Here is an 11,709-nt window from a genome sequence, read left to right as displayed (position 1 = left end):
AAATTGGAGATGAACCTGCTGGCTGGAGGCGATGGTGCAACATGAAACCTGCTGTCCAGCAGGCGACAGAGGGGTTAAGATGCTTCAAGTCTGGCAGTTGTTTGGATTAACCAGGATTATTCAGGCAGCATAAATCTGGTTGGGACAAGGAAGAGGCGCAGTTCTTTTATGAGATCAAACCTTTTCCTGTGGCGTAAACCAACAGATTTCAAAGTGACGACAGGCCAAGAGCGCTGCTTTTATTTGGTGTTCTCTTGTGAAACGCCGTGGGCTGACCAGCCGCTGAACCTCGGCCCGTCCTCCGCTCTCGGATCTGTTTCAGCGCGTTCCCCTCGCTCTGGCTGCCAGCGGCGCCGTCCGCCTCGCTCCGACTCCCCGCCGGACGCTTTGTTGTGCCGCTCGGCCGAGCGACTCCGACCCTGGCTCGTTATGAGCAGGCGACTAGGACGAGATGGAGACGGAGGCTCGCATCACTGGAGTCAAGTTACTGCACCGTGGCAAGGTGGAGGAGAACCCGGCTCCTTTCATCACGCGTGTGAATGTTTGCAGGAGATATTCCGCACGCTCTTTTAGCATTTCGAGCATTTTTAGGGCTTTTTTTGTTTTTGTTTTGTTTCTACAAATTAAATCCGTGTTAAGGGTACATGGACCATATTTATACTGCGCTTTTTTTCTAGTCTTATTAATCGCTCAAAGGGCTTTATAGTACAGTACAGTACAAGTCACATTCACCAATTCATACAGGCAATTTTAGGGTTGAAGGGCAGGAGCTGGACAGACGTGTAGGACTGTTTGGCCTTGGCGGAGGTGTGCGCTCTTTTGTGGGACATCACAGTTACAGGATGATTCAGATTTATTCATACAACCTCACTGTTATTTTAATAGTTGCGCTAATCGGCAATCAGTTTCTATCAGTAGAAACAATGAACTCCATTTGAGATTCTAATGCTGAGGCACTACTTTTTAATGGAGAGACTTCGAAATCATCTGGTGACATTACTCGCCTCCATCAGTTGATTGTAAATAGTATCACAATACATATACTTTATATGTAATTATATATTTATAATCGTGCCTACAAGGGCCTGACACGTTGACACAGCTGAGAGCTGGATTTCTTTCTGTCTTTCTCTCTTTCGTCATCTTAAAAAAACCTAAAAATACGGGTCAAGTGTTGATGTTTGTTCTCCTATTTATAACCTTTGTTTTACCAGCAGAACGTCCTTATCAGATAACTGTCAATTCTGCCTTTGTGTGTTTACAATGTACCATTTTTTTTCCCCCATCACAGTATCTGCACTTCCTCTGAACAGGACCTGCGCAAAGGGCCCGACACGACCCCCAAGTTTCCCCCCACGGTTGAAAGGTGGAATGAATGTTATCGTCTTCAAAAATAGTGACACGAGGACCCGAAGTCCTCCGCGGGCCAGATTCTCGTTTTAATTGATGGACGGTAAGGTAACTATATTTGACTCATTCAAAAGTTGACGAAGAAACATCGGTTCTTTGTTGCAGGTGATTTACACATGTGTGAACACACAGTTATGGACAATATGGTTCAATTTCTGTGAATAAGTTCTTCTAAATATTTACACACTGCAGCTTTAAATTCATTACCTTCCCCCAGAAACGTGACCCTGAAGGAGCCCATATTGTAGAAAGTCAGATCTCCTGCCCTGCAGTCCATTTTCATATTTATTCCTAATATTATCACACAGCGGGAATATATGAATGATTCACCGCCGACAGTTCCTGCAGGAGCAAGGAGTTATTTCAAGCCATAACTCTTCTTTTTCCTCGTGTATTTATGTTCTCTTTTTGTGTGTTATGATAGTTGTTTCAGGATCGTCTGAATACCAGTGCGAGTTCAGCGGAGGCGTCGCCCGGTGGTGCCACGCTCTCACTCCGACCGAGCCCTGAACCGAGTCCGGGTCAGTCCGGTCCACCACCTGTGTTAGTGGGCGTCGTCTCTTTCGGAGGTCGGTGGGTTGTTTTTTTTGTTGTTGTTTTTTTTACATTAAAACCCCATTTTCCTTGTTTTCTCTGTGGGACCAGTGCGTAACCTCTCCTCACCCTCACTCCCCGTGCCGCTAACCTGTGACTCGTCAAACCGGAGTCGGAGTCTCTCAACGGAAATGTGAATGTGCAAAAACATGCAAAGTGTCCGTCCACCTTTTTTCTTTTTTTTTTTTTTTAAAAGTTGTTGCTGATTCAGTTTTCGTACCACTGCCTCTGTCTGGACGTGTCGGTCGGGTTGTAAATGTGTCACTCTCTCTCTTCCCTCTGGGAATTAAGACACGAAACAAGATGAGAGATTTCACGCTTTGTGCGAATTCTATCCTTCCGTTATATGCAAATGTCACCTCTGTTACGGTACAATGGGAAGGTGTGGAAGGGAGTCTGAGGTCCAGACATTTCCCTGGACCTCTCGGGAGGGGCTGTATGTGAGGACGCGTCCGCAAATCTTTCCTGCAGGTCCCCAAGCAAAATTTCCAGGAAATGTCCATTTCAGCAGTACAACACAGCAGGAACATATCTGGAAAATAAGGTGGTGGAGTAGTGGGTGCCGTACCCAAGCGCCACCCCCTCGCCTGAATGTTCCTGAAATGTTCCCGTTGGTGTGAACGCGTCTCGCTCTGACAATCTCCTGCTGCGCTCGTCGCATGTGAACGGCAAAACTCATTTTCCAGAGTTTGTGTCGGGGAACATCTTCTGAGGGACGTGTATTCACCTCCAAGTCTTCAAAATAATAAACCCAAGAGGAACTGATGTCTGCTCCTCATACTATCTACGAGTTCTATTGGCATGCTTGATTAACAAAAACTATCATAAAACTTTTTCTTTTCCCAGGATGTTTGGTCAAAACAAAACTAAACTAAAAACAAAAAGATCTCTTTGTTGCGATATCATTAACCAGCTGTATGAAGAAGAACTCATCCTTCTGCCTTCATATCAGCTCAGAGGGAGGATCCAGGGGTCACGTGCACACACACACACACACACACACACACGTCTGTAGGAGAGCAGGGAGGAACCAAATACAACCTGCTGAAACAAAAGAGGGCTTCACACACATACACATACACACACAACCACAGATATTATATATTGTGGCACAAACCACACCTGGTTGAACATAAATACATACACACTCATACAGGAATTCCTGAGTGCAAGATTGACGTCTTAAAAAATGTGTACACAAATGCACTTCAAACGTTTCTGGAAACAAAAGAATGTTCTCTAATCAGTCTTTGAGTTTTGAAAATATCTGCTGAGTTGCATTTTAAATGTGGCGGCGATGAAGTCACCACCTTAACACGAGTCTGCCGAATATGGAAGACCAAAAATAATATCATTTCCCGGGGTCACTGGGATCTCTGTGTGTCTAGAGGAAGCACATGGGAGTTCGGTGGACGAGGAGTTTTCATTTGAAGATAATTTGTTGTTCGCGGAGCAGGAATGCGTTCCCATTGGCCGCGGGGGCCATCCATCTTGAGAGAGCATATTGGTTGTTGGGTCAGATGCCGGAGCAGCGCTCCTCTGGGACGACGGGCTCCCGTGTGTCATTGTCTCCTTGTTATGTAGATATATCTGTCTTATGTCTTATGCTGCCCACGAAGAGAAATAAGGAAAAGAAAAGAGACGTGATTTGGTCCCCGTGTGTTGGGGCCGTCCACCCCGGTGCTGCTGGCTTGTTTCTCCTCAGGACTCCCGCCCGAGTCCTATCAGGGATCACACGGCTTATCATGATGGATCAGTTGTACATTTATCAGCACAACGCAGAACAAAAGGCGCAAATGTGTCTTTTGTGTTCCAACAGTCAACCCCGCCCAAAGTGAGAGGTTCCAGTGTCTCCTCGGTCACAACTTGGCTTTCCCTTGATCCGACTTTCAGATCTCATGTTCCTGGTGTGAGGACACATCAACATGGCTACTTTTGAAGTCTTACGTGTATCTCAAAACACTTTCAACTTTTTAAAGCAGCGACTATTATCATCTTTTGCCACAAAGAGCTCCACAGTGAGATATCATCAGAGGACTCAGAAAAGGCTTTGATTTATTACACACCAGAGAGGTTCTATTTCACCCCTGTCTGTTGGCTAGCTGGCTGGTTGATTGGCTAGTTGGTTGGTTGGCTGGTTGGTTGGATAGTTGGCTAGTTAGTTGGCTGGTTGGCTAGTTGGCTGGTTGGCTGGCTGGTTGGTTGGCTAGTTAGTTGGCTGGCTGGCTGGTTGGTTAGTTGGCTGGTTGGCTGGCTAGTTGGTTGGATAGTTGGCTGGTTGCTTGACTGGCTGGCTGGTTGGCTGGTTATTTAGTTGGCTGGTTGGTTGGCTGGTTGGTTAGTTGTCTGGTTGGCTGGCTAGTTGGTTGGATAGTTGGCTGGTCGGTTAGTTGGCTGGTTGGCCCGCTAGTTGGTTGGATAGTTGGCTGGTTGCTTGACTGGCTGGCTGGTTGGCTGGTTGGTTATTTAGTTGGCTGGTTGGCTGGCTGGCTGGCTGGCTGGCTGGCTGGCTGGCTGGTTGGCTGGCTGGTTGGTTGGCTGGCTGGTTGGCTGGTTGGTTGGCTGGCTGGTTGGTTGGTTGGTTGGCTGGCTGGTTGGTTGGCTGGCTGGTTGGTTGGCTGGTTGGTTGGCTGGCTGGTTGGTTGGCTGGCTGGCTGGTTGGCTGGGTGTTTGGTTGGTTGGCTGGGTGGGTTATGCACTCTACTGAGTGACATTCTAATTTCTTTCCATCTGTCATGTCAGAGTCTATTATTCAGTGTCCTTGTAGCTGTGGTTTATCAAGCGCTTTCACTATAAAGTGCTGCTGCTACTGGAAATGAGGCTGATGAGAATGAACAGAAACAGTATTGTGGATTAACAGGACAGTGGAAATGTTCAGATGTGTTCTCCTCGTGTCCTGTTTTAGTGCTCGTATAAGACGATCAGCTGACAAACACAGACGTCACAGTAAGTCCTCATCTCGGAGAGAGAGTTTTTGTCGACTCAGTTGCGTCGGTCAGCAGGTCGTCCGAGACGCCGACCAACTGACGCCATGTACGTACTACATCCACTCGCATGTTTCGTACAGTAAATGGTGCTGAGAGGAAAAGAATGTCAGGTCATGTGAGCTCGCACTTCATCACGGCAACATCCTTTTTATTCCCCGCATGTCGGCAACGACGGACACAACATAAGTCATGTGGACGAGTTAAACAGCGAGTGTGTGTGTGTGTGTGTGTGTGTGTGTGCGTGTGCGTGTGAGTGTGAGAAAGTCTTATTTCCAGGACTGTCGTTGATCTCACTGATTCCTCTGTTCATGACAAACACTTTTAACACCCGCTCCACCTCCCTCCCTCGCTCGTCCTCTCCTCCTACTAACCTCTCTCTCTCTCTCTCTCCCTCTCCCTCTCTCTCTCCCTCTCCCTCTCTCTCCCTCTCTCGCTCCTCGTGGAGCTGAAGAGTTGAATCGTGGGTCAGCAGTTCTTTTGTGCCGAGAGCAAGACTAGATTTCCAGATGGTGAAGTCACCTTCTATCTCTGCTCGTCAATTCAACACAGATACACCCCAAACTGGAATACACACTCACACACCATATACAGCACAGTGAGAAAATGCAAATACAACACACACACACACACGCTGCTTCTGTGTACTTGTACTTGTCCTGCGAACAAATTGAGACGTGTCAGGACTTTAATTGGTTCCAGGGGGAAGAGAAGCGCTGAGTGGACACTTCCGTTAAGACGGGGAAAACCCACTTAAACTGGGACACTTAAATGCATCGCTGTGTGTGTGTGTGTGTGTGTGTGTGTGTGTGGGTGTGTGTGTGTGTGTGTGTGGCAGTTTGCCAGAGTCGTTGTCCAGTAGTTGAACATCCTTTTATCTTAAATGGGAAGAGAAAGGAACCCTCATGGCCTCTGGAAAAATTACAAATGTGTCCCAAAAATGAAGAAGACGATGATTTGCTTCGAGGAGCGAGTTGACACTTAATAATGCCGAAGAATGAAATGTTTCCAGCTGTTATTCGACCAAACAGCTGTTTCCCTCTCAGGCTGGTTCCCTCTCCGTCGACGTTCTTCATCCAGAAGTCTTTTACATGACAAGGAAATCATTTTGATTCTGTAGATGGATACTGGGTGCGTGCGTGTGGCGTGTGGCGTGTGGCGTGTGTGTGTGTGTGTGTGTGTGTGTGTGTGTGTGTGTGTGTGTGTGTGTGTGTGTGTGTGTGTGTGTGTGTGTGTGTGTGTGTGTGTGTGTGTGTGTGTGTGTGTGTGTGTGTGTGTGTGTGTGTGTGTGTGTGTGTTTGTTGCCATGGCCACAAGAGTCGGTAAAACCAGGAGCATCAGTCAGCGACAGAGAGAGAGAGAGAGAGATAACCTTAAAAAGGCCTGTACAGTCTGGAGTCGTAGATCAGAGGCAGTGGTGGATTCAAGGACGACACACACACACACACACACAGAGTTTGTTTTGACATGACTTCAGCTGCAGTTCATCCAATGGAATTGACTCACAGGAAACAATACAAAAAAGTAAAGTGCAGTAAAATAAAAAAATGAATGAACTGCAATTTGTGACATTTTTCCATTTTTCTTGTCTTATGAATCAAAGCTCTTTGCACGACAGGTCAAAGAGTCAGTAAATATCACAACTTTCCCCTCGGACGAGCACGAAAACATTGTTTTGTTATATTTTGACCTTTAATTCAAAGAAACTCTTTTCTTCTTTCATGTGTTTTTTTTGTTTATGTGCAAATTGAAAATATATATATATTTTTTTTTTAAAGAAGAAAGTGGATGAAAATGTGTTGCTTCATTTTTCAACAAGAAGAAGTTTAATCTCCCTCCTGTCTGAAGTTGCTCCTGGTCATTTAGAAAGTGGTTGTTTCTGAGGCAGATGATGAGGCTTCAACAGTTGCCTTGATTGACAGGTGTCCATCCCATCGTGACATCAGCCAGTGGTCGTTTTAAAACCTTGTGTTTAGAATTTTGACCGGCGCCATCTTGTTTTTGTTTGTTTTTTTAAAGCTGAAGTGACCATATTTGGAGTAGCAGGGGGCGTGGCCTGGACATTCACCTATACACCTGCGACCTGCACCTATTGGACCGGACGGTGCTAGCTACTGTAGTAATGTGCAAAGTGAACATCGTGCTGTGTTGAAGAAGACTTGGAACTAGAGATGGAACCATAAAATGTTTTCTGACGTTATAAATCACGTGAGAAGTAGAGTCACTTTCTCATAGAGTCGCCCCCTGCTGGTGAGTACACAGAAGACAGGCTTCAGGCACTATACTACGTCTATTTTCATATACAGTCTATGGTCCTAAAAAAATTTTTTAAAGTTAGCCTGAAGCCAGAAAGATGATGTCATCGTTCTCCTCAGTTGGTCAGTCTGGTTCTATATTCATTCAGATAATACACGAATTTATGATTCTGACAAATTGGGTTGTTTTCATCCACGCACCAGGCTGATATAAAGAATAATGTTATTTATAATTCACAATGTGGAAACTGAAACTAAATTAAATATGTGCGTGTGCTTTAAATAAAAAAAAAATAAGTTATGTAAACATAAGCAGCATGAATCCCTTGAGTCATGTTTTAAGAAATTAATTTGGAGACATTCTGAAATACCGTGTTACATCTTTCTGTAGCAGAGTGAAGATTCTTCATCATCACGCCTGTCCTCCTCCTCCTCCTCCTCCTCTTCATATTCTCTCCCCTGTGTGTCTTTTACATCATGTTAAATTATGGCTGCGGGGCCGTGGACGGGTCCGGACGGAGCCGGAGTCCGACCCGCAGCACGAGGACACGAGCACGAGGACACGGGCACGAGGACACGAGCACGCGGGTCGACGGGTTCCAACAGGGAAGTACGAACGAGAATTCTTTTATTGTTTTTTATTCTTATTTTCATTCTTATTTTATTGTAACGACTGAAATTCACGTGGGAACGAAAGTTTTCAGACGAAGCAAAAATAATATTAATATCTATATATGTAAGAAATAAGGCATCAGTCGAAATGGACCTCAGGATTATTAAAAGCGTTGCGAGGTTTGTTTTTCTTTTTAGAGGAAATGGACGATTATTTATTACACGATTGATCATAATTAACTTTTAGAAATAGTCTCGGCCCAAATGAAAATATAAGGAGGCAAAAAACAGATTCGATTTTTTTTTTTTATTGTCGGCTGTTTTTTTGGGTTTTTTTCAAGATGATTTGAATATGATCTGTGTGGATGTGAATCATATATTTATTCTAAGACCGGACAGAGATAATAACACAAAGTGACACGGAACATTTATCATCACAATAACGAACAGAGGAGAGAGAGACCAATAAATTGTGTCTGTGGTCATAATAATTATTAAAATAATTCACACTAAATAAATATATTGTCTCACGGTTCAAAAATACAGAACTGAAAGTGAAAATCTGAATGACGTCTTCATTTATGTTCGAACGTGTCCCGAGAGTTTCACGATTGAGAGTCTCTGAGTTTGATGGAGACGAATCTTAAAATGTCTTCCATCGGTTATGGTTGTTTATTTTTCATGAAATTTGAATTTTAAAAGAGGGGGAAATACAATGTCATCATTTCCTTTTGAGCAGTCAGACACGCGAGGCCTCAACCCGCGGCTCCGTCGACTCATTTATTATCACCGAGAATTAAATCTTTCTTTTAAAAGAATCTCACCATCAATAATTACAGTAAATATAGAATCAAACGGGGGCTGCAGCGCGTTCGATTTAATATTTCTCATTGGAAACGGATTCCTGCGCGAGGCCTGTGCATGTGAAGCTTCCTGATTTCAAATCAATAATAAATAAAATAAATTGACCTGCGTTATGAGGTAACACAGAAGTTATTATATCATATATCATCTATCACAGAGAGCATCTCAGCGTCTCAACGTTAAAAACATTTACAGGGGTAAAATCTTATTGATCAATAAAATCTATATTTCATGATGATCCGTTCTGTTTTTTTTTCTTGTTTGATTTTTGTTCTGTTTTTTTTTTTTTTGTTTTTTACAACATTAGCTAGAATGTGACATTACAATATTTTTTTTGTTTTTGTTTGAGTCACTGCAGGTCAGAATTTGGATTTTGTGTATGTGTGTGTGTGTGTGTTTGTGTGTGTGTGTGTATGTGTGCGTGTGTGTGTGTGCGTGTGTGTATGTGTGCGTGTGTGTGTGTGTATGTGTGCGTGTGTGTGTGTGTGTTTGTGTGTGTGCGCACTGCTCAGACATACAGTAAGTGTATGAAGTCAGAGGGCTCCTGTCCCTCATCACCTCCTGACTCCACCCCCTAACCCTCCTCACACACACACACACACACACACACACACAGGGGCTACTCCCCCTCCTCCTCCTCCTCCTCCTCCTCCTCCTCCTCCTCACTCCTCCACTCTGTCTCATTCACAGAGAAGCTGTGAGCTCAGACCTCTCTCCTCCCTGAACAGGCTCCATCTCTCTGAGAGCGACTCTCTTCCTCTGACGGACGCTGACGATCACAGCTGATCACCGCCCGTCGTCCTTCCTCATTTCTTCTTCTGCAGCTGCTGCTGAGAGACGTTCACTGTCGCTGTGGCTTTTTCCGAGACTGCCGGACTTAAGGGGTTTTTCCACAGTGTCGTAAACTGTCGGCTGAAGAGCAACGACCGAGTCCAAGAAGAGAAGAAGAACTTTCCTCGCGGCGAGGGGACAGACTTTTCCAGACGCTCCAGGATTCAGAGGCTGGTGGGACGGGAGGCAGATTTCAAAAATTGCCTACCTCCTTCCTCTCCCCTGGACCGCCATGGGTTCAGACGTGCGCGACCTGAACTCCCTGCTGCCCCCGGTGCCGGCGGGGCCCAGCCCCGGCTGCCCGGCGCTGCCAGTCAGCACGGCCCCCCAGTGGGCCCCCGTCCTGGACTTCCACACCGCCGCCTCCCCTTACTCCTCACTGGCCGCGCCGCACACCTCCCTGGGCTCGCACTCCTTCATCAAGCAGGAGCCCACGTGGGGGGCCACGGGCGACCCCCACGTGCACGATGCCGACCCCCACTGCGGCCTGAGCGCCTTCACCGTTCACTTCTCGGGCCAGTTCACGGGCACGGGCGCCTGCAGGTACGGGACGGCGTTCGGGGCGCCGCCGCCGCCGCCGTCCGCCACCCAGCCGCCGCCCGTGGCCGCCGTGGCGGGGCCACACCACCACCAGCCCCCCGGCAGGATGTTCAGCAACCCGCCGTACCTGACCAACTGCATGGACACGCAGCAGGCGGCCCGCAACCAGACAGGTAGAGTGTGCGCGCGTGTGTGTGTGTGTGTGTGTGTGTGTTTACGTGTGTTCTTGTCACCTACAGAGTGTTATCAGTTATGACACGAGACGTTTGGTGCAGATTCATGTCACACATCTTTAAATCGGCACAAATTTGACCCGTTTTCCGTCGCCGTATGTCGGTTTGCACGAAGACGTGTCAGTCATATCACATCTGTATTAAGGTCATGACCTTAGACCTTGGCCCTCGTGTCGACACGCTGACTTCTCGCTTGTGCCGCAGAATATTCGACTCACAGATCTGAATCCTTCAGATCTTTTCCCGGTTCGCAGGTCGTTAAAAGACAAACGTCACGTACTGAAGAACTCCTGTTTTGTGTAGTTGGATGATTGTATATATTCACGGGACGGTCGGCGTCTGCCGGACGGTAACGGAACACGTTCCCTCGCCACCGGTCGCGTTCAGTTCAGTTCACGAAATGACGAAACAGCTGTGGAAGTAAGAGGAGTTCAAGTCTTATTCGTTCTGATCTCTGGATGTTTTGACGCACACGTGTGAACGGCGATGAATCCCCCGAGGAGCCTCGTGTCACGAACGATTTCATATTTAAGGGGAAGGTGTGAGAAATGTCGCGTGTGACATCACACGTAACTGATGTCAACAATAAAAGGTTCCTGGGTCAGTTTGACGACAACAAATATCTGTGCAACTTCTCTCTTCATGAATCATATTTATTTATTTATTATAAAAGGCATATTCATTTTCTTTAGTTTTATTCGTTATGCTTGTGGTGTGTGTGTTTTTAGAATGCTCATGTTCAGATATTCAAACCACAGGTTTTTCCCGTATAGAATTAAAATATTTAATTTTTCTCATCATCCTGGAACTACACATTTATATCCTATTAATTTTCATACTTCATGACGAAACTCTTCTTTTATATTTTAATAGTAAAAGGAGAAAGTTGACTCTATGAAAACAAAGGAACTAAACACTAAAACCAGACTTACAGTATTAACTTTAGGCAAATTTGATATTTTTCACATTTGGAAGTCGTGATCATTTTCTTCAGCGTGCGACGAAATAAATTCCTGCAGATTGTGAATAAAATGCACGAGTGATGTGATGTACGACACAAAGTTAAAGCATTCAAATGATCTTCTTCTTCTTCTTTTTTAAATGCAGCTTTAATTAAAAGAAAAAGTCATTTGCGTTAATTTACGAGTTGAACCTATATTTTAATTTTGCCTGTTAAAGCATAGATTTAATTATATATACATATACAAAATAATGACAAAGTATTACATACACATCCATATAATATTACGTGTGTGTTACATACACACAGTGAACCTTGTGTGGGAGTGAATGATGCTTTTAAATAAATCTGTTGCATTGCTTCCTATTTGTCTCTTTAAAACTAAATTCGTTCAAATTGAATTCCGTTCGAAGTGAAACTTCCTC

At 45.3% G+C, this 11,709-nt stretch overlaps 1 protein-coding gene across 7 annotated transcripts in view; it reads left to right on the top strand.

Moving 5' to 3' along the window:
• The window catches only part of wt1a (WT1 transcription factor a), a 43,820-nt gene that overhangs the window by 13,613 nt on the left and 18,498 nt on the right, over nucleotides 1-11,709 (top strand). For 5 of the 7 annotated variants that reach the window (XM_047333208.1, XM_047333207.1, XM_047333203.1 and 2 more), the window contains exons 1-2: nucleotides 7,008-7,853; nucleotides 9,410-10,263. In XM_047333208.1, coding sequence (XP_047189164.1) covers nucleotides 9,783-10,263 — 481 coding nt within the window. In that variant the 5' untranslated portion in view covers nucleotides 7,008-7,853; nucleotides 9,410-9,782. Of the gene's footprint in view, nucleotides 1-1,291; nucleotides 1,459-1,834; nucleotides 1,980-6,239; nucleotides 7,854-9,409; nucleotides 10,264-11,709 lie in introns of those variants that run through there. The other 2 variants (XM_047333205.1, XM_047333202.1) reach the window with 2 other exon arrangements.

Source organism: Scophthalmus maximus, chromosome 7, assembly GCF_022379125.1.
Source record: "Scophthalmus maximus strain ysfricsl-2021 chromosome 7, ASM2237912v1, whole genome shotgun sequence".
Classification (NCBI taxonomy): domain Eukaryota; kingdom Metazoa; phylum Chordata; class Actinopteri; order Pleuronectiformes; family Scophthalmidae; genus Scophthalmus; species Scophthalmus maximus.
Note: the sequence above shows the minus strand (reverse complement) of the source record. Positions and strands in the feature narration are given on the sequence as shown.